Source organism: Cololabis saira, chromosome 10 (genome assembly GCF_033807715.1).
Source record: "Cololabis saira isolate AMF1-May2022 chromosome 10, fColSai1.1, whole genome shotgun sequence".
Taxonomy (NCBI): domain Eukaryota; kingdom Metazoa; phylum Chordata; class Actinopteri; order Beloniformes; family Belonidae; genus Cololabis; species Cololabis saira.
The window spans coordinates 7,101,992-7,123,991 of NC_084596.1; the positions used below are offsets into that span (position 1 = coordinate 7,101,992).

The following is a 22,000-nucleotide window of genomic DNA, read 5'->3' on the forward strand; positions in this document are numbered from 1 at the left end:
TATGAATCGTGTAGGGGGGGGAAAGAAGGGGGAGCGGACGCCGAAGCCAGGACGCAGGACCAGCAGAGCCGGCCCTGGAAAGACGCCCATGTTCCCCCGCCGGCCATCCAGTAGCGGGGGCCGACCCTCCGAGCCGGGCCAGGGCCCCACCGTACCTCCACGGGCGCCCCCGGCGCCGACGGAGCCCCCAGTCGGAGGGGGAAACGGTCCATTCCCCCCTGTGATCCTGAAAGGATCATTAATCATTATCCATATTCCTTGACATGCATAGTTCTCACACTTAGGGTATGTTAATACAGCGCAAAAACTTCTTCAGTAAGAGAATATTTAACATAAGTAGTTCCATCCCACAGCGAGGATCACCATCTGGGACACTGTCCCGGCTGCTAAGACGTGGCGTGGGTGGGTACAAAGAGAAAGCCCTGTTCATTCAAATGTCAACGACAGTTGTCATTATCAAACCTCTCCAAGTCTATGGTCTCTTTCTAATGGCGCTTTTCCACTAGTATCTACTCAGTGCGGCTCGGCTCGGGACGGCTCATCTCGCCTCTACCCGCCTCTACCCGCCTCTACCCGCTTTGTCCCAGTTTGTTTTTCCACAGCCAGTTGAGAAGTGGGCAGGTTGGGGTGAAGCTGCTGGGATGTACTCGATTGCGCAATCCTTTTGTTCGTGTCGGCGCTGATGAGAAATCAGCTGGAGCCGCGAGCGGCTGAGAAGAAAACAGAGCTCCTGTGGATCTGATCGTTCCTTATCGCCCATCTACATCCCTTTTTTAATTCTCTCGTCAGCCACCAGGTTTATGAACATCTGCACCTCAGAGTTGGATCACCAAACAGACGTTTGCGCTGTATAATGAAATCACCGCGAGCCGCCAGTCGCTCTCGCGCTGACTCCCGCTTCCTGATTGAAACGTCTGACGGCCCGGCCCCCCGACCAATCAGTGGCGTGGAGGGTGATGACGTCAGATATAATGCCGGCTCAGCCCGGTTAGAACCTCGGCAGAATGGTTACAGAAACCCACTCGCCTTGGCCCCTAGTGGAAAAGCGCAAGACGGGGGCGTGGCGGGTAGAAGCGAGCTGAGTAGATACTTGTGGAAAAGAGCCATATTAGAATGTTGTAATGCAATGGATGACAACACATGTCTAACTGGATATACCTGCAAACATGCAGCTTATACAACAAGAAGTTGATGTATAAGCTAAGGGACAAATGGCGGTAAGTAGCTTGTGATATTGAAGAAACCATCATCAAAGAGTTACTTTCCCTGACATGACTGCTCACCTTCTCATGTGGCTGGAAAACTGCGACGTCTCATTCAGCTGTTTCAGGTACTTTCCTGCAGCGTTGGTATGGCAGTCAACATGGCTGCTTGCCAAGCAGTTGACCTGGGTTTGCTTCCCAGCCAATGCAAGAAACATGAGGTCTTCATAAGTGTAATGCTTTTTGTTGGGGAAGAATATGTTTTGGACAATCAGACTTTACGTAATTGTACATGGCTTCAAACGTTTTTTGGAAATGAGTCCTAATTGATGACTTGACAGACATTAAATTAGACATATAGTCTCACACATATATGCGCAAGTAGACAGGTAACATATATCTTTATGTGGCGGCACATTCACTATTATTTAAGTTTGGGATCTGAAGATCTTTTTCCGTTTACCAACAACACCGCCTTTGATTTGGGCCCTAGGACCCATACTAAAGGTCAATCATCACGTCTACAAAAGGACACGAAGGTTCGTTCACTCAGGGATGGAGATAGGGGACAGAGTTCAATAATACAAACAATATTTTATTATTTAAAAAAGGCACATTGGTTGGGGCAATAAAACAAAAAAGGATCCCAATTGAAGAAAGGGGAAAGGGTTTACGGACTAGGCCTTACCGGCTTACCTCTTGGCATGAAAAAGAAGCAAGATGTAGGTTTTCACCATTCACACATCATTCCAATGTTGGTCTTCAGGTAAAGCATTGTACTACAGTCAGGGGCGGAGCAGGGGTCCCAGCCTAGGGGGGGCGAAGCATTGTAGATGGGCCCTTGTGGTCTAAACATCCCCGTTAAAACAAAATCGCTAAAAGAATGCCACAGATCAGCGTCTCTGACACACAACCACAACAGCAGCAACACGGTCAGAACCATCACTTGAGGTTTCAGCACCAGGGATTTACTAGTGTTGAAGAATAATACAAAGTCCAGTTCAGGAGTCCGCTGTGGGGTGAGAGATTTTATTCAGCCAGCGTTCAGCAGACCAACACAGACGCAGTGTCTCGGTCGGTGGGCTGACATCGAGTGATTTTGTAACAAGCTTTTTATACAAGAACAAACAACAGAAATAAACAAGTCAGTGAGACAGTCAAAGGTGTGGCCTTTCGTCAGGAAATCCATATATGGTCTTGTCTCTGCGGGGGCTGGAAGTCCGATACACTCCCCCGGTGCCTGTCCCAGCAGGGATGCAAGACGCAGGGACTGGAATGACAATGTCTAGGGACACTGAATGAGACAATGCGCTGCCGGCAAGGTGTCGTACCGGCAGGGGTCCTTAGCAACTGGAAATTGCATGTCAATGTGCTGAGGGGGACATGAGTTCAGGAGCCATCCGCAGGGCGGTGTCGTGTCCCTGCAGGGGCCTGGAATGCCTCATCACCAGTCATTATGTCAAACCTAATTATAAGCCTAATGCAGACGTAGATATAACTATCAAACTGGAGATAAAAATCTAATGACATCCAGTGATGTCTATGGAAGCTCATTTCCGCCAGTAAAAGAAAAAAATAAGATGAAATCTTAGCCTTAAAAATAAAAATATCCCCACGGTAAGTCATAATTATGACATAACAAGTCATCATTTCGACTTTCTATCTCATAATTTCGACTTTTTATCTCATAATTATGACTTATCGTGGAGATATATTTATTTTTAAGGCTAAGTTTTCATCTTAGCCATAGATGTTGGATTCGCGGAGTAGCACAATTCAGACACACGTGTTCAACCTACACGACAACAGTTACAATGTGCAATGACATGTAGGCTATTTAACACAATCAGACACGGCGGTCAAACAGTAACAAACAATATATGAAAGGCCATATATTCAGCATTATGACAATGTTATCAGAAATAATTAATATTATGACAGCTTACCAATGATGGTTTCATCCAGGGATGGGCAGAAAACCACAACAAAAAATATTTCCATCTGGGGTGGGCGGGTAGCACATTGAACGATCCAAAATGCAAAAACTTTTATTTTAAAACTTTTTCAAATCCGAACTATTTCCGAACCATCAGCCGGTACTTCATCGCCGCAAACCTTTCAATCACTTTGCTCTTATCAATGGCGAAGTCTCTCTCGATTGAGAGAAAGGTGAGGTTTGATAGTCTGGCCTCATCGATGCTGCCTCACCCTTAAAAAGTCTCAAATTCCATTTTTGCTAAAATAAGGCATTTAAATGTCTTAAGTCTCAATCCAAGGGTCTTCATTTTAATCATTAGAGAGTTTATTTCATCGTTTTGAGGAGAATCTCCTGCGGATGTCCTAAATCTGTGTTGCCAGGTTGGGCAGGTTTCAGCCCAATTGGGCTGAAAAATATATATTTGGGCTGCTTTTCCTGGTTTTTACTAAATATTTAGGAGGAATTACTACTCAATTTTATTGTAGTTTTTGTTTGTTTTTTATTGTAGTTTTTGTTTGAATTTTTTTTTAGGTTATTTAGTAATGTGAAGATGAAATGTATTATGCATTTAATAATTTATGGTTTTAAGAGATAATGTAAGATTCGGGCTGGTTTTTCATTATTTCGGTGAGTTTTACGTTGCATTTGGGCTGGAACTTGTCAGATGTGGCAACCTCAACCGCAGCACTGGATTTTTTAATGAATCGTCTTTTTGGTCACAATAAACTTGCTCTCATCAATGGCGAAGTCCCTCTCGATTGAGAGCAAGGTGACGTTTGATAGTCTGTCCCCATCCATGCAGCCCGGAGAGAGTTTTTAATCAACTTCAGCTGCTAAAACTCAGCATGAGTTTAAGGCTCTGATGCGACAACTGGCTCCACGCATTGCTACGGCGTAGCCTACGGCGTAGGTTACGCGGCGACGCGCAACCTATGCCGTAGGATCTGGGTTGGTGTAACGCGGAACCATAAATCAGCCTTAAACAGACCACATGCACCTGTGAACCCGTGCCTGACAGGCAGCCGCAGACACACGGGGAGAAGAGACTATTTCTTTCATTTCTATTTTTTAAACAACTTTATCCTTATGAACACAAGTGTTATACAGTCCAACTTTCTTTATTTTATTCAGAACACTTTTTTTTTTTCCTCTTCGGAGTGGGCCCCCCCGGAGCAGTGGGCCCCCCCGCCTGCTCCGCTAGTGACTACAGTCTTGAAACTTTGATTAAGGGGGTTATAGATTAAGGGGGAATAGAAATAGAAACTGAATGATGATCAATAACCTGTTGCACAGTTCCTGTAGTTAAGTGGCTATCGTGTTTGTCTCACATGAAAAAGGTCCCTTGTCTGGTTCTACCAGGCTGAACTTCTGGATCAGGACCTATCAGTGAACAGAGCATATCATCCACTGGAAGATTTACAGCACTGTTTTGTATTAGAAGAACTTCATCAATGACAGCTTTTTCAGCAGGAAAAGCACAATTGCCTGTGGTGTGTGGAAGAGATATCTTAGTGACCATTGTTCATATGTATCAGTCATGCATATCCAAAACAGGTTTTCTCCCCATTGTGGAATCGAGCCCGGTCTTCTGTGTGACAGGCAGAGATACTGTCCACTATACTAACGAGGACACCTGATAATCTGTGATCAATAGTTCACAACAAAATTGGTCCCGGCAGAGAGATAAGTACGGGAACAAACCTCAGACGAATTTTTCTGATTCAAACAAACACACATTTATTTCAGCCAAATGTTCAAGCATGTGTCAAGTTGTTGTGGCCGAGTGGTTAAGGCGATGGACTTGAAATCCATTGGGGATTCCCCGCGCAGGTTCAAACCCTGCCAACAACGGTTAATGTTTGAACATGCAAGAAGACTTGCAATTGTTAACCATTGACTAAGATGTTATTGGCTATGAAGTAATACTTGAAATTAGGTTACTCTAAACCTCTACATTCTTTGGATTTTTGCAATGTCTTTAAACTAATACGTGGTGTTTTATTTTTCCACAAAAATTTGGATACATATGAGTCCAATGATTTAAACCAGGAAAGAGGGGGTTTGAATGGTATCATTGAAAAAAAAAAAAAATTACTTTTGGTAAAACCATCATTTTAATGGTGGCAATTCTTCCCATGAGTGAAATGGGGAGAGAGCTCCATCTGGAAAGATCATTAGCAGGAAAAGCACAACTGCCTGTGTGTGGAAGAGTGATTTTTATCTTATTGACCATTGTTCATATGTATCAGTCATGCATATCCAAAACAGGCTTTCTCCCCATCGGGGAATCGAACCCCGGTCTTCTGCGTGACAGGCAGAGATACTGTACACTATACTAACGAGGACATCTGATAATCTGTGATCAATAGTTCACAACAAAATTGGTCCCGACAGAGAGATAGGTACGGGACAAACCTCAGACGTTTTTTTCTGATTCAAACAAACACACATTTATTCCAGCCAAATGTTCAAGCATGTCACAAGTTGTTGTGGCCGAGTGGTTAAGGCGATGGACTTGAAATCCATTGGGGATTCCCCGCGCAGGTTCAAACCCTGCCAACAACGGTTAATGCTTGAACATGCAAGAAGACTTGCAATTGTTAACCATTGACTAAGATGTCTTTCAAAACTAATCAGAGGAATTTTTATGTGTTATCCCCAGCATGCATTAATAGGTAACATCAGCCTACATGAAGTTAGTTTTACATTTCTTTCCAAGCAGTCGGCCCAGGTTCGCAGTTTTGGCATGGAGCTGCTTCAAACCCATAACGAACTGCTTATTTCAATGGGGTCTTTATGGAGGCCCTTTAAGAAATTCCCACCAAGCTGTCAGAGTTGTGCTAATATTAATGCTTTTGAAACCTTGATGATGTTTGATGCTTTGACTAATAAATGGTAACTCTGAGATTTCTAGCTCGTTGCAAAACACTTGCTCTGAGTCCAGCCATTGACTATAGATGATAGATGACTATATGGATGATCTTTTGACCATTTTACAATATACTGTAATTTATTGGCTATGAAGTAATACTGGAAATTAGGTTACTCTAAACCTCCACATTCTTTGGATTTTTGCAATGTCTTTAAACTAATACGTGGTGTTTTATTTTTCCACAGAAATTTGGATACATATGAGTCCAATGATTTAAACCAGGAAAGAGGGGGTTTGAATGGTATCATTGAAAAAAAAAAAATTACTTTTGGTAAAACCATCATTTTAATGGTGGCAATTCTTCCCATGAGTGTAATGGGGAGAGAGTTCCATCTGGAAAGATCATCTTCTATTTTCTTTAGAAGCTGAACATAATTTAATTTTATTAACTCTGACAGCCTAGGGGAGATGTTTATGCCTAAATATCTAATGTTCCCTGATTGTAATTGAGTATTGGTTATATTCCTAAAATTGCAGTTAACACACAAAACAGTGGATTTAGACCAATTAATAGAATAGTCAGACAGAGATGAAAATCCCTCTATAAGTGCGATTGTCTGTGATAGTGAAGATCTTCTGTAGGAAGAGGAGTATGTCATCCACATAAAGACTTATTTTGGTGCTCTAATATTTTGCATTGTATACCTTTAATATTTTGATTTTGTCTAATGGCTGCTGCTAAAGGTTCAATAAATATTGCAAATAGTGAGGGAGGGAGAGGGCAACCCTGTCTAGTGCCTCTTTGCAAGTTAAAACTTGTAGAGATTTGATCATTTGTCCCTACATGTGCCTTGGGAGAGTTGTATAATATTTTTATCCAGTCAATGAAAGATTCGCCAAATCTCGCCAAATTCCTGTTTATTGATACTCGAATAGTCTATAATATTTAATAATCTACGAATATTAGTAGCACAATGTCTACCTTTAATGAAACCTGTTTGATCCGGATGTATAATAGAAGGGGGGACTCTTTTCAGACGTTCGGTAAGAGCCTTGCTGATTTTTTTAAGGTCTACATTTATCAATGATATAAGCTTTTAAATTAAAATGTATTAGTTAGTTAGTTAGTTTAGTTTGAGTTTATTTCAGTCATATATACCTTTCAAGGCAACAAGGAACAGACAGTTTTTTTTACAATTTTACTGAAAAAGGCTCAGGCAGAAGCAGAGATTATTAATGCCCGCCTACTACACAACTTAAGCTACACAATACATGGTGTCAAGTGTTGCATAAATACATGTACACACATGACATAAATACATATACACACACATACATATCTCTTTTCCCCTTTTTTCAACTATAGCCATATGTGGCAGGGTGGAGGAGCTGCAGCCACTCAGGCTGACGGGACACAGGTGTGGCCCGTCAGCCTCTCCACCCTGCCAGCCTTATAAGGGAGAGACAGAGAAGCTGCAAGGAGGACTGGGAAGCTGCTGCTGGTCGTGGTGCTTGTGCACGCGTGTCCTGGGTGTGAGGTTCCAGTGATTAATAAAGGGTTCTGCACAAAACTCCGTGTCCTCTCTATCCTGTCGGTCGGGCCCCGTAGCACTCATCCTGCTACACTGGCGCCCAACGTGGGGCCTGACGGGATGGAGAAGGGAGGCACAGAGCGGGCCCTGGAGGCGCTCGCCCATGCCATGGTGGACCTGGCCGCCCTGCTCCGTGATCAGGGCGAGCAGCAGCTGGCGAGGCTGGAAGTGATCGTGGCCGCGGAGCGACCCACCCCTGCGCCATGCTTGAGGTTCACTGCAGCAGCGCGGGAGGGGCTGGCGGCGCCGCAGCTGAGAGGCCGGGAGGCAGAAGCTGCGGGCCGCCAAGCAACGGCTCCCGAGGCGGCGGGACCCCCGGAGCGGCCCACCCCGGCACCAAGCCTGAGGTTCACCGCGGCAGCGCTGGCGGGGCTGCAGCCGACCGGCCGGGAGGCAGTGGCTGCAGGTCGCCAGGCGACGGCTCCCGAGGCGGAGGCGGGGGCGAAGTCGGAGGGGGCTGCGGAAGTGGAGGCGGACCAGCAGCCGGAGCAGGGCTGCGCCGTGGAGGAGGCGGTCCTGGAGGCGGACCAGCGGCCAACGCGGGTTATTTGGCCGCTCACACCTGGGATATTTTTTGAGCCTTTTATTTTCCTTCATATGAGGTTAAACATAATTACATGGAAAATTTAACTGACCAATGCACTTCTTGTACAATGTTTGTGATGCATATGGTTCATTGTTTTACATTGAACTGCTTGAAAAAACAAGGAATCTTAAAAGGGACCTATTATGAAAAAGACATTAGGCTTTAACATACTGTATATAAATAGGTCTCCCATCAGCCTGCCAACTCAGAGAAGAAGGAAAGCAACCAAATTCTGCAGTGTCTGTACAGCCGCCCGGATGAGCCGTCCAGTGTGACGTGGATCAACGAGCCGTTCAGATTACGTTATGTAACGACAGGCGTGATGTGTGAAACCACGCCCACAACTAACTCCGCCAGCCGGAGCTTCTGCCATTTTTTCGTAGCGGTGTATTGCGTCATTCAGGCAGCCAATCAGCACAGAGCCTCATTATCATAGCCCCGCCCACTCAGAATCCCGCATAGATAATGAGGTTAGAGAATGGGAAGATATAGACGTGGCTCAGAGGCTGAATTTCTCATTTATTTAGCAAAAACAATCAAAAGCTTGTTTTTAAGACATTCAAGGCCTGTTTAAAATAGGTATTAGATGCCATAATAGGTCCCCTTTAAGTTAGTATTTACAAGTGTAAAGTTGGGGACTACATTGTGTTTGTATTTATGAAGGAATGTTACATTTCAGGTCAAAAGCTTTTTTTGTGGAAAGTTGAATAAACATTTCTTGTGGTGGTGTTTTCTAGGACCCAAGTGCAGGAGAGAGAGGGAGGCTGGAGGCAGGAGTTCTCAAAAAACAAAGGGTTTTAATCCAAAAAGGCAAAAGCAAAGTGCTGCAGAGCAGGATAAATACAAAAACCAGGAACAGGAAAAAACGACGAGGAGACATGGAGGAAGAACCAGTACAGACCGACAGGGAACCCAGGAATGACAAGACAAGATACTGAAGGGATAACGAGACATGACGAGACACAGGTGCAGACACAATCAGGGCAGATGGGACACAGGCGGGGCAAGACAGAACTGAAACTAAAACTGGGGGGAAGTGTCAAACACTGACAACATTGGCATAAGGCAAGCATATTTGCCCTTTCTCATACTAACAGTATTAAAAACATTTAAAAAAATACTTTAAGGTAATTTAGAACAGCACAAAAATGTGTGAATAAATGTGCGATTAATATGCAATTAATCGCGAGTTAAAGGAGCTTGAGGCCGGATTGTGGCAAGATTTATGAAAAAAATTCGTATATGTTTTAAGTTTTCTGGTAATAATGTCAGATGAAGCGTTTCAAACCCAAAAGAATGATTCCTCTAGTGTATCTCTCCGTTGCCTTGAACAGGCTGTGTGCTGCAAAATGTGCTGCAATTCGGTCCCGAATTTCCCGCGCTGTCCTGCGGATGTGATGTCAAATGACGCTGCATGCACGTTCTCCCCGTTCTCCCGTGCCGGCTTCACTGTTGGCTGCAGTACCCCCAACGGCCGTCGTGGTGAAGGGTGTCGCTAGAGAGTCTCATTTCTTAAAAGGAGCCTCAAGCTCCTTTAACTATGGACAACATGCGATTAATCGCGATTAAAAAAACGAATCGTTTGACAGCCCTAATATATATGTATATATATTAGGGGGTTCCGATGAGTTCCAACATCGGAACCCCAGAACCCAAACCATCTCCCAATTTAGTAAACAACAACAAACAACTAGCTGGAACTCTGCTGAGGCAGCAGGACATAGCTGAACACACAGGACAGGGGCCGGCCCTGGTCCTGGTCCCGGACCTGGTCCCGGTCCCGGTCCTGGTCCCGGTCCACCGGGGTCCCGGGTTCTGGTCCATGGGGCTGGTAACCCCTGTCGTCACGTAGTAACGTCAGGTTATAGGACGGGTTCTGGAACACCGAGGCGGTTGCCGTGGGAACCACCAGAGGGGGCGGGGCGTGGGCTTGATTGACAGGTCGAGGCCGTGGTTGGTGGTGGACGTGGGGGACGTCTGTGTCCTCATGGTCGCCATGGTGACCCGGGTCGGGGTGGACCTGGGGGGCCCAGAAGGACCAGGGGGGTCAAAATCAGGGATGGGAGAGTACTCACATTTCTTTTTTACATATTTTTTCTTTTTTTCCCTTTTATGAAAAGTTTCTTTTGTTAAATTATATTATTTCCTTGTTCCTTTTTTTCTCTTTTTTATGCATGAAAACCTTCTTTTTTTCTTCATAGTTTTTCTTTTTTCCTTTAAAATGTTTTTTTCTATGTTTTTAAAAGTTTCTTTTTATCAATATTTTCTTTTTTCGTTTTTCTTCTTTTTTCATGTATGAAGACCTTATTTTTTTACATATTTTTTAAACATTTTTTTCTATCTATAAAAAGCTTCTTTTTTTTCTTAGATATTTTCTTTCTTCCCTTTTTTCCTCCTTTTTCCATGTATGAAAAACTTCTTTTCACTTGACTTTTTTTTATTTTTTCCTTTTAAAAATGATTTTCTACCTATGAAAAACTTCTCTTCTTATATTCCTTTTTTAAAGTTTCGGTTCTAGATGTTTATAGTGCTCCTTGGTCAACTTGTATAATCAGATTTCCGCCAAACTCCAGTTCAACTTAGCCGGACTAATCAATAGCTCCATTAAGATGTTTTTAGGCAGTTTTTTAATTTTTTCCTATTTTTTTTTCTATGTATTTTAATTTATTTTTTTCTCATACTTTTTTTCACCTATAGAAAGCTTATTTTTTAGATTTTTCTTTTTTCCTTCTTTTTCCTTTAATTTTTTTCTACCTATGAAAAGCTTTTTTCCTCATACTTTCTCTTTTTTTCCTTTTTTCTCTTTTCATGTATGAAAAGTTTATTTTTTTAACATACTTTTTCATTTTTCCTTTAAATTTTTTTTTCTATGTATAGATTTTTTTTTCTTCAATATTTTCTTTTTTCCTTTTTCTTCTTATTTACGTATTTTTTCCTTTTTACATTTTCTACATATGAAAAGCTTCTTTTTTCCTCATACTTTATCTTTTTTTCTTTTTTTTCTTTTTCTATGTATGTTTATTTTTTTTTATTTTTTTTAACATAATTTTTCTCTTTTCCTTTACAATGTTGTTTTGTACATATGAGAAGCTTCTTTTTTCCTCATACTTACCCGAGGGGGGGGCCAGTGGTCCGACAGCAGTGGTTTGGGGACGGGGGGGTAGAGGTGGTGCTTCACGCTGGAGGAGGAAATCACATTAATGATTTTAAACAAATTCAATAAATTACAAAAAAAATGTTTTTTATATATATATATATATATATATATATATATATATATATATTTGTGAAAAAACCAGAGGGAGGGATAATTTTGAGAAATATTTTTATTCAGGAAAAAATTACCACACAACAGCGGTCCAACAGTATAGGCTATATGAAAACTTGTTTCTTGTGTAAACCTTACACTTAAGCTACATAACGTAGGCGGTAGGCCTATTTTGAACATGAACTGAACCACTGCATTTGCAGAAATATTTTCTCCCAATATTGTTTTTAAATGTGCCAAATAAAAATAAATAAACAAAATTAATATTTTTTAATTCTTTCTCTATCAGTTTAAGAGAAACATGGGAGCTCTCCTCAGCCGGGGAGATGCTGCTGTCCACCATTCGATCAGCAATGTCAGATCTTGTTTCATCTTCTGTCGCATTTTTACTCAGGATTTTTGGTTGTGATCCTGTAAAATATGAGGATATGCTGCTCTGGATTCTTTTGATTTTTTCATTCATTTGACTGACTGTATCTTTTATTTTGGCGGGCCGGAAGTCGGACTTTTGGAATGCAAGGAAATCCGGTTGGTTTTCAAAATAAAACTGCTTTCTGTGGGCGCGATGCCCATGGATGCCGGTTAAAGATAATACATCCATGGCGCGATGCCTCTGACTCGCTCCCGGTATCAAAATCACACACAAGCAGAATGAACACGTTAATAATTACGATGTAATGGTGAAAATACTTTCGGTGGGGGGTATATTTTGTCCCCACCGAGGATAAAAATAATTCAGCAGAGGGTAGGACGTGTAAACCAGAGGGGGGGGAAATCCCCACCATCTCCCCACCGGCAAATCGCACCCTGTATACACATATATATACACATACATACAAATAAATTAAAATAAATAATACAGAAAAAAAAAAAAAAAATATATATATATATATATATATATATATATATATATATATATATATATATATATATATATATATATATATATACATACATATAAATAAACATAAATAAATTTAGTAAAGTATAAGTAAAATATAAATAAATAAAAAAATGAAATATATGCATATATATGTATAGATATACAAGAAAGTATATATACATATATGTACATATATACACACATATATGTATGTTTATATATATACACTTTATTGTATATATATACACACACATATATACACACATATATATATATATATATATATATATATATATATATATATATATATATATATATATATATATATGTATCTGAATTTGAACACATATGCTTTATTGTATATAAATTCACTACATATATTGGAGGGGGGGGGTATGTGAGTATCTCACCAGTCCCAGTGGAGGTAGCAGCCTGCGGCGGCCAATCCCAGCAGCCCCAGCACGGCCCCGACGGCCCCCAACACGGCCGTGATCCAGGCCCCGGCTAGGAGACCAGAGAACTGGGTTAGAACTCGGACCTTAGTCTGGGGGGGGGGGGGGGGGGGGGGGGGTTTACTGTGGGTACTTACCGGGGGGGTTGATGGTGGCCGTGATGCTGGTGTTGCCACACTCCCCCAGAACCGTCCGCGCCGCCACCATGAACCGGTAGGAACCGGCTCCCAGCTTCCCGGCCGTCAGGCTGCAGGACTCAGGGTCGGCTAAGGTCAAAGATCAGGGGTCAGAGTTCCCAGAATTCTTTTAGACAGAGGTGTCTCCAGTTTTCAGGTGAAAGTATGTGAAGACTTGTGTGACTGAGTCATGTGATCAGCTAGTTGTGATTGAGTTAGGGACATCAAGAACTGGATTTCCAGAAATTTCTTGCTTCTAAATTCAGATAAAACAGAGGTTATCATTCTTGGTTCAGAGCATCTTAGGAAGGGATTAGATGGTGTTGCGATGGCTTCCAGTGCAACTGTGAGAAACCTTGGTGTTATTTTCGATCAGGATTTGTCGTTTAAACCATATGTTAATCAGGTTTGTAAAATAGCGTTTTTCCATCTCCGTAATATTGCAAAGATTAGGAAAATCCTCTCGCAGAGTGATGCAGAAAAACTAGTTCATGCGTTTGTATCTTCTAGACTGGATTACTGTAATGTGTTGTTAGCAGGATGTCCAAGTAATTTGCTGAATAGGCTCCAGCTGATCCAAAATGCAGCAGCACGAGTACTGACAGGAATCAGCAGGAGAGACCACGTCTCTCCAGTGTTAGCGTCGCTCCATTGGTTACCCGTAAAATTCAGAATCCAATTTAGAATTGTATTACTTGCGTATAAAACTCAAAACGACTTAGCTCTGCATTATTTGCAAGACCTGATAGTGCCTTATGTTCCTGGCAGAGCTCTCCGTTCTCGGAGTGCAGGTTTACTCGTAGTTCCTAGAGTATCCAAATGTAGATTTGGAGGGCGGGCGTTCTGCTATCAGGCACCATTACTATGGAACCAACTTCCAATCTGGGTTAAGGAGGCTGACACCACCTCCACCCTTAAAACTAAACTTAAAACATTTCTGTTTAGTAAAGCCTATAGTTAGTGTTTAGTAAACCTCTAGCTGGTGTTGGTAAATATCTAGGTAGTGTAAACTCTAGTGTGTTAGAGTCGCTCCTGTAGTTTGTTTTGCACCCCCCCCCCCCTTTTCTTCTTTTTTCTCTTTTGTACATGGTGCAGTATCCTCTGCCGGTGGCGAAGAGCATCTCTGAATGCACAACACCGGAACCTGCAGCGTGGGAGTGAGAGGGGCAGGGTAACAGCCCGGGCAGGTGGGGGAGAGAGAGGGAGGAACTGACCCGTGTGACTGATACTGAGCTCCTCCTTCTTCTCCTCCTCCTCCTCCTTCCAGCAGTACAGCGAGTACCCCAGGATGAAGGCGCTCTGCTCCTGCAGAGGGAACGGTTCCCACAGCAGCTTCACCCCGTCGTCCTGCTGCTGGAGCCGCAGAGACCTGAAGAGCAGCTTCTCCATTTCTGGAAGATTCAAAGGAGAAAATGTAATTTCAACCAAATAACCAATAATCTTAATTTAAAAAAGGTAAAAAAAATAATTTAAAAAATAAGTTTTTCATACATTATAAAAGACAAAAGAAATTTAAAAAAAGCAAACAAGAAAAAATATTAAAAAAGGAGCTTTTCATACATAAAAAAGAGAATAAAAAAGAAAAATAGGAAAAATATTTTAAAAAATACGTTTTTCATACATAGAAAAAAGAGAAAATCAGTTAAAAAAAGAAAAAAGAAAGAATATAAGAAAAAAAAGTTTTCATGCGTAGAAAAAAATTATAAAAAGGAAAAAAGATCAATATATATGTAAAAGAAGTTTCTCATACAGAAAAAGATAAAAGAAATTTAAAAAAAGGAAAAAAGAAAAATATATAAAAAAGAAAAGATATCAGAAAAAAAGAAGCTTTTCATTCTTAAAGAAGAGAGAGAAATGAGAAAAAAAAAGTAAAATAATACATTTTTCATCCATAGAAAAAAGTTAAAAAAGAAAATATATAAGAAAAAATAAGCTTTTCATGAATAGAAAAAATTAAAAAAAGGAAAACAGAAAAGAAATATATAAAAAGAAGCTTTTTATACCTAGAAGAAAGAGAACAATACATTTAAAAAAAGAAAAAATATAGAAAAGAAATATTTTTTTCATACATAAAATAAGAAAAGAAAGAACATATAAAGAAGGGAATTGCGATGAAAGTGATACGAGTCGGTCCTACTTGTCTCTTCGGCGTAGCCTTCTCGTTCCTGGAGGAGCACCGGAGCTCCCGAAGTGCAGGCGTAGACGGAGAACAGGTACCTCACTCCCTTCAGGAGGTTCTCTGGGAAATAAACAAAGATTCTTTGATTTGTTGAAAAGCTCATTTTTTATATATATATTTCCTTTCTTTCTCATTTTTACATATTAAAAAATCTTTTTTCATTGTGTTATTTCATTTTTCCTTTTTGAAATTATTTTCTTCCGTTTTACATTTTTTTTGGTTTCTTTTCTATGTATGAAAAAAAAATTCTTATATCTTTTTTTCCTTTTTTATTTTTGTTCTCTTTTTTAAGTATGAAAAGCTTGTTTTTTCTCATATTCTCTTTTTTCATTTTTTTCTCTTTTTTACGTAGGAAAGGCTTTTTTAAATCATACTACTTCTTGTTTTCTTTTTAAAAAATGTTTCAATGTATGAAAAGCTATGTTTTTATATATCTTTTCTTTTTTCCTTTTTTAATATTTTGTTTCTTTTTTATGTGTGAAAAACTTATTTTTTATACATTTCTTCTTTTTCCTCTTTTTATGTATAAAAAAATCAATTTTTCTTATATTCTCTTTTTTTCCTTTTTAAAATGTATTTGTTTATTTTTATGCATGAAATAAATGTTTTTTCTATGTATAAAAGCTTCTTTTTAATTTTTTTCCTTTTAAAAATTTTTCTATGTATAAAAAGCTTCTTTTTTTCAATGGATGAAAAACTTATTTTTTACATGTTTTATTTTGTTCCATTTTTTTCTCTTTTTTCTTTCTGCATGATGTATGAAATTTGTTTTTAAATTATAGTATTCCTTTTTCCTTTGTTTTCCTCTTTTTAAATTTTTTCTACATATGAAAAGCTTTTTTCTCATAATGTTTTCTACGTATAAAAAGCTTCTTTTTTATGTTGTTCCTTTTCCCTTTTTTATGGATGAAAAACTTATTTTTGTACATATTGTTTTTTCATTTTTTTTTCTCTTTTTTACGTGTGAAAAGCTTATTTTTTCTTATATCTTTTATTTTTTTCCTTTTTTAAATGTATTTTCTCTTTTTCTATGTATGAGAAGCTTCTTTTACATATATATTTATCTTTTTTCCTTTTTATACATTTTTTCTACGTATGAAAAGCTTATTTTTTCTTTTCTCCATGCATGAAAAACTTATTTTTTTCTTATATTCTTTTTTTTCTTTTTTTAGCTGATTTTCTCTTATTTCTATATATGAAAAAATATTTTTTTTAAATATTTTTCCTATTTTTGTGTGAAAAACTTTTTTTCTTTTTCTTTTCTTTTTTCCTTTTGTTTCCTTTTTTAAAATTCCTTTCTCTTTTTTTTCTATATATGAAAATCTTTTTCCATGTGAAAAGCTTTTCCACCTGACGGAACGGTGAAGGTGGTCTGATCGGGCCGGAGTTTCCGCCAGTCCAGCGGGCCTCGTCCCGCCGAGGGAGTCCAGTCCACGATGTAGCCGCAGGTGGCTACGGAAGTGCTAGCCCAGGACAGGCTGAGACCTCGCTGGTTCCCGGAGATCCGAAAAACGTTCATCCCTGGAGGTTAGAACATAAAAGAGATGTAATCGTTCAAAATAATCCACAAGTTTTGACGATTTATTAAGATTTAGATGTAATTTAAATGGGAAATGGACGTGGAGGTGGCGGGGCCTGTGGGACCTTTTTTCTTTTTTCATATTGGTTTTTTTCTCCTCTCTTTCCCCCTTTTTTCTCTTTTTTTCCTCTTTTTTTCTGTATATGAAAAGCTGATTTATTTGGATTTTTTTTCCATCTTCGTTTCCTCTTCTCTTTTTTCCTTTTTTGTCTTTTTTATGTATGAAAAGCTTATTTTTTATATGTTTTTCATTTTGGTTTTCTCTCCTCATTTCTTCTCATTTTTTTTCTATGTATGAAAAGCTTTTTTATATATCTTTTATTTTTTCATCTTTGTTTACTCTCCTCTTTTTTCCCTTCTTTTCCCTTTTTTTCTTTTTTCCTTTTCATTGTTTTTTCTATGAAAAGCTTCTCTATTGTTATATTTGTTGTTTTTCATCTACTTTTCCTTTCCTCTTTTTTTCATTTTTTTTATTGTTTTCCTCTTTTTTTCTATGAAAATCTTTTTTTTCTTAAATTTTTTCTTTTTGTTCCTTTTTTCTTTTTTCTATGTATGAATATCTTCTTTATTTTTTATATTTAGTCTTTTTTTCTTCTTTTTTAACTCTTTTTTCATGTATGAAAAGCTTTTTTTCCTATAATTGTTCTTGTTTCATCTTCATTTCCACTCCTCTTTTTTTACTTTTTTTTACTTTTCTTTTTTTTCTATTTTCTATGTATGAAAATAATTTTTTTTCTTATATTTTTTTTCTTTTCCTTCCTTCTTTCTTTTTTCCTTTTTTTCTCTTTCTCTTCATTTTTTCTCTTTTCTGTTTTGTTCTTTTTTTCCTACGTATGAAAAGCTTCTTTATTGTTATATATTTTTTCATCTTCATTTTCTCTCCTCTTTTTTCCTTTTTTTATATATTTTTTCCTATCCCTTTTTTTCCTTTTTCCTGTTTTTCCTTTTCCCCCCTCTTTTTATTTGTATGAAAAGCTTTTTTATAGATTTTTTCTTTTTTCCCTTTTTCCTCTTCTTTTTATACATATTTTCCTATTTTATTCCTTTTTTCCTACGTGTGAAAAGCTTCTTTTTTTCTTATATTTTTCTTTGTTCACCTTCTTTTCCTCTCCTCTTTTTTTCCCCTTTTTTCTATGTATGAAACAGTTTTTTTATTTTCTTTTTTCCCTTTTTTTCTATATTCATAAAAAGCCTCTCTTTTTTATACGTGTAAAAATCTTAATTTTATATATATTTTTTCCTCTCCTTTTTTCCTTTGTTCTTTTTTCTTCTTTTTGTTCCTCTTTTTTCTATAGAGGAAAATCTTATTTTTTTTCTTTCTTCTTTTTTTAAACTATTTTTTCATGCATGAAAAGCTTCTTTATTTTTATATTTTAAATGTTTTCGTTTTCGTTTCCTCTCCTGTTTTTTTCCTTCTTTCTCTTTATTTCCTCTGTATGACCCACGGGGGCGGGGCTTTGTGGAGCAGGGCCTGTATGGGGGCGGAGCCTGTATGACCCGTGGGGGCGGGGCTTGTGTGGAGCGGGGCCTGTATAGGGGCTGACACACCAAGCCGTCGGTGAGTGTCGGTGCTCGTCTGTCGGGCTAGTTTCCCCGGTGTGTCCCGGACGTCGCCACAGGTCGGGCGCCCGTCGGGAGCTTTTCAGCCGATTCGACATGTTGAATCGGCGTCGGCCGTTGGTCAAACAACTCACTCTGTGATTGGCTGTTCCCGGAATTTTCCAGAATGCTTTTCGTCGTCATTTGCGTAAATAAATATTTTGCATAAATATTTTACTTTCATAATATTCACTCAGTGAATGTACATAATCACTCGCTTGTCTTTTTCAAACCGCGCCAGAATAAAGGCTGATTTATGGTTCTGCGTTACACCAACGCAGAACCTTAGGCCGTACCCTACGCCGTAAGCTCTGCGTCGATTTAACGTGGAACCATAAATCAGCTCCGTAGCCGGCAGGCAGAAAATCCCGAAATTTTCGGAGCAAATTACTTAACAGGCGTAGCTACAACTGTTAGATTTCATCTATTAAACCAACATTTATCTTCCTAAATGATTTATTTCAGCCAGCAGTAATTCTACACAGAGTTTTGTTTGTCTGTTTTGATCAGATCTGTTCTAGTCAGAGTTTTGTTTGTCTGTTTTTGTTGTGTTTTCTCAATAAAGCTTTGAAAAAAAAAGCGCTGTCCCCCTCCTTGAGCCCCTGAATACAGACTACCGCTGCCTGCTGGTATGGAGGGGAATTACCTCTCACGCATGCGCAGAACGTACGTGCTAGTTCGCCATCGGGTGTCGTATTTGCGGTGTGTCTAGTGAGCCCGACAGAGCCCGACACAGCAGCCGGCAGAGAGCGGGGGAAGTCGGGTTGGTGTGTCAAGGCCTTATGACCCGTGGGGTCGGGGCTTGTGTGGAGCGGGGCCTGTATGGGGGGGCGGGGCCTGTATGACCCGTGGGGGCGGGGCTTGTGTGGAGCGGGCCTGTATGGGGGCGGGGCCTGTATGAGGGGGCGGGGCTACCTGCTCTGTATCGCGGAATGGCGAGCGTCGCCGGAGCCGAGCTCCCGTTCTGGTTCCAAGCGGTTACCGTGACGACCAGGTCCAGGCCCCGCCCCCTCAGGGTGAGGTTCAGCTGGTGGGCGGGGACCTGCTCTCTGATTGGTCCCCAGACCACCTGGTAGTGCTGGATCAGGCCGTGGCTCTGATTGGCTGCTGGCTTCTGGGGGGGGACAAAGAAGGGCACAGAAAAACATCATTGATGAAGTTTGACTCTGCGTTTTGAACGACGCATGTAAAAAATAAATGACAAAAAAATAATCATATTCATATTTCTTTTCATTTTTTCATGGTATTTAATTTTTGGGGGCTTTTTTTCTGTTTTTCGGGGTATTTCATCTTTTTTTCTCTGTTATTTGTGGTAATTTTTTCTGCCCTTTTTCAAGGTTTTCTTCTGTTTTTCAAGGTATTTCTTTCTTTTTTTCAAGGTAATTTCTTCTGCACTGTCTTAGGTATATATTTATTTATTTTTTAAGGTATTTCTTTCTCTTTTTCAAGGTATTTTTTTCAGTTTTTCGACGGAAATCTTTCTGGTTTTCAAGGTATTTTTTCTGTTTTTCAAGGTATTTTTTTCTGTTTTTCAAGGTAATTCTTTCTGCCCTGTCTTAGGTATATTTTTGTTTTTCAAGGTATCTTTTGTGTTTTTCAGGGTAATTTATTCTGTTTTCCAAGGCATTTTTTTCTGTTTTTCAATGTAATTTTTTCTTCACTGTCTTAGGTATATTTCTTTCTGTTTTTCAAGGTATTTCTTTCTGCACTGTCTTGGGTATATTTCTTTGTGTTTTTCAAGGTATTTTCTTCTGTTTTTCAAGATAATTTTAGCTGTTTTTCGAGATAATTTTTTTCTGTTTTCCAATGTAATTTATTTTAGTTTTTTAGGTAATTTATTCTTTATTTCAAGGTAATTTTGTTTTTGTTTTTCAAGGTAATTTATTTTTGTTTTTCGAGGTAATCTTTTCTTTCAAGGTCATTTTTTCAGTTAAAAGTAATTTATGTTTCTCAGGATACTTTTTTACTGTTTTTCATGGTATTTCTTTTTTTTTGCTTGTTTTTTGTGCCCTGTATTACACCAAAACCCCAGGTGAAAAAAAAATACCACAAAAAAATATAAAATGTCAAAAAAAACATTTTGTGAATAAGGTTGAAATGTTGAAAAAAGGCGAAATTTCGACTTTTTTCTCGACATTGTACTTCAACATTAATCTCATTATTTCAACATTAATCTCGACATTTCGACTTTTTTCTCGACATTTCGATTTTTTTCTCGACATTTCGACTTTTTTCTCGAAGTGCACAATAAAAAAAAATCTTCCCCTCTCAAATATTATTTCTCCTGCATGGCCCTAATACTCTTCCGTAGTGTTAAGTTAAGTTTGCTGTTGCACAAAGTGAATTTCCACATTGAGGGAGAAATAAAGGACAATCTTATCTTATTTTTACGTATTTTTGTTTCTTTTTTTTAATGAATGAAGAGCTTTTTTTTATTATATTATTTATTTTTTCCCTTTTTTTAAATTCCGTTTCTCCTTTTTTCTTCGTATGAAAAGCTTCTTTTTTCATCAGCTTTTCTTCTCCTCTTTTTTCCTTTTTGTCTTATGTTCCTTTTTTTCTTTTTTCTATTTTTTTCTATGTCTGAAAAGCTTGTTTATTTTAAATATTTTTTTGTTTCTTCTCCTGGTTTTTCCCTTTTTTCTCTCTTTTTTCCATTTCCTTTTTTTTCCCCTTTTTTTATGTATGTATTTTTCTACCCCCCCCCCCCCAAAAAAAAAAGAAGTTTCCTGGTTTTTCTTTTTTTTCTCTTTTTTTGTATGAACTGCTTCTTTTTTTTCTATTTAATTTTTCATCTTCTTTTCCTCTCCTCTTTTATTCCTTTTTTTATTTTTTTATTTTTTCCATTATTTCCTTTTTTCTCTTTTTTTCCTATGTATGAAAAGGTTATTTTTTTATATTTATATTTTTCCTTTTTTTTTTCCTTTTCCTTTTTTTCTTTTTTTTTTTACGTATGTATTTTTCTATCCAAAAAAAAAACGAATTTTAATATTTTTTTAAATGAAAATAATTACACAGAAAAACAAAGCCTGCACAATTACCTAAAAAAAATATAAAATAATAACCAAAAAAAGCTGCAGTTTCCTGCCTTCCTCACCTTCCACAGCACGAGGGCGCCGCCCGCCCCCTCGCGCCCCCACACGTCCAGAGCATCTGGAACTGAAACCAACAACCAATCATTGAAACTAGGGATGCCCCAATACCGATATTGGTATCGGTGCCGATACTGCTCTCATATACTTGTACTCGTAAAAATTCTCCGATACCATGCACAGACACTTCATTGTTGTTGTAGTTACTGGTTAGCGCCTCTAGGGGGAGATGTTGAGCCGCCCCGCGGCTCTCTGGCTGAGCAGCAGCCGCCGAGCCGCCGCTGCTCAGCCAACTGTTCCATGTTTCAGTTTGTTCTATCTTCCTTAATTATACAAACTGGACGGTTGAGTATTAGCCTTACTCACAGTGAACTTTATTAACTTTATTCTTGCCTGAAAATACACTGCCAGTCTCACTCATGGGTATCACTCACTTCTCATCACCACGCTAAGCTTAGCCTACTAGCGGCTAACGGGAATGTAACAATGGGATTGTTTATGTTCTTCTTCTTCTTCTCTGTTTTATTGGCGGATCGCAACCA

The 22,000-nt window shown here is 39.0% G+C and overlaps 1 protein-coding gene and 2 non-coding genes across 3 annotated transcripts in view; 2 read left to right on the forward strand and 1 right to left on the reverse strand.

Annotated features, from left to right (window-relative positions):
* The first annotated feature begins 4,949 nt into the window (after positions 1-4,949).
* Positions 4,950-5,031, forward strand: trnas-uga (transfer RNA serine (anticodon UGA)). The gene has a single exon. It is a non-coding gene; the product is annotated as a tRNA-Ser (tRNA).
* Positions 5,032-5,663: 632 nt separating this feature from the next.
* On the forward strand, positions 5,664-5,745 carry trnas-uga (transfer RNA serine (anticodon UGA)). Its single transcript has one exon. It is a non-coding gene; the product is annotated as a tRNA-Ser (tRNA).
* Positions 5,746-8,729: 2,984 nt separating this feature from the next.
* LOC133452153 (uncharacterized) overlaps positions 8,730-22,000 on the reverse strand; it is a 60,316-nt gene continuing 47,045 nt past the window's right edge. Inside the window, exons 7-15 of the mRNA XM_061731373.1 lie at positions 21,464-21,592; positions 19,282-19,480; positions 16,539-16,709; positions 15,147-15,248; positions 14,224-14,400; positions 12,971-13,099; positions 12,792-12,885; positions 11,343-11,409; positions 8,730-10,250 (exon numbers count right to left, since the gene is read on the reverse strand). Of these exons, the coding sequence (XP_061587357.1) occupies positions 9,921-10,250; positions 11,343-11,409; positions 12,792-12,885; positions 12,971-13,099; positions 14,224-14,400; positions 15,147-15,248; positions 16,539-16,709; positions 19,282-19,480; positions 21,464-21,592 (1,398 nt within the window). The 3' untranslated portion in view covers positions 8,730-9,920. The remainder of the gene's footprint in view (positions 10,251-11,342; positions 11,410-12,791; positions 12,886-12,970; positions 13,100-14,223; positions 14,401-15,146; positions 15,249-16,538; positions 16,710-19,281; positions 19,481-21,463; positions 21,593-22,000) is intronic.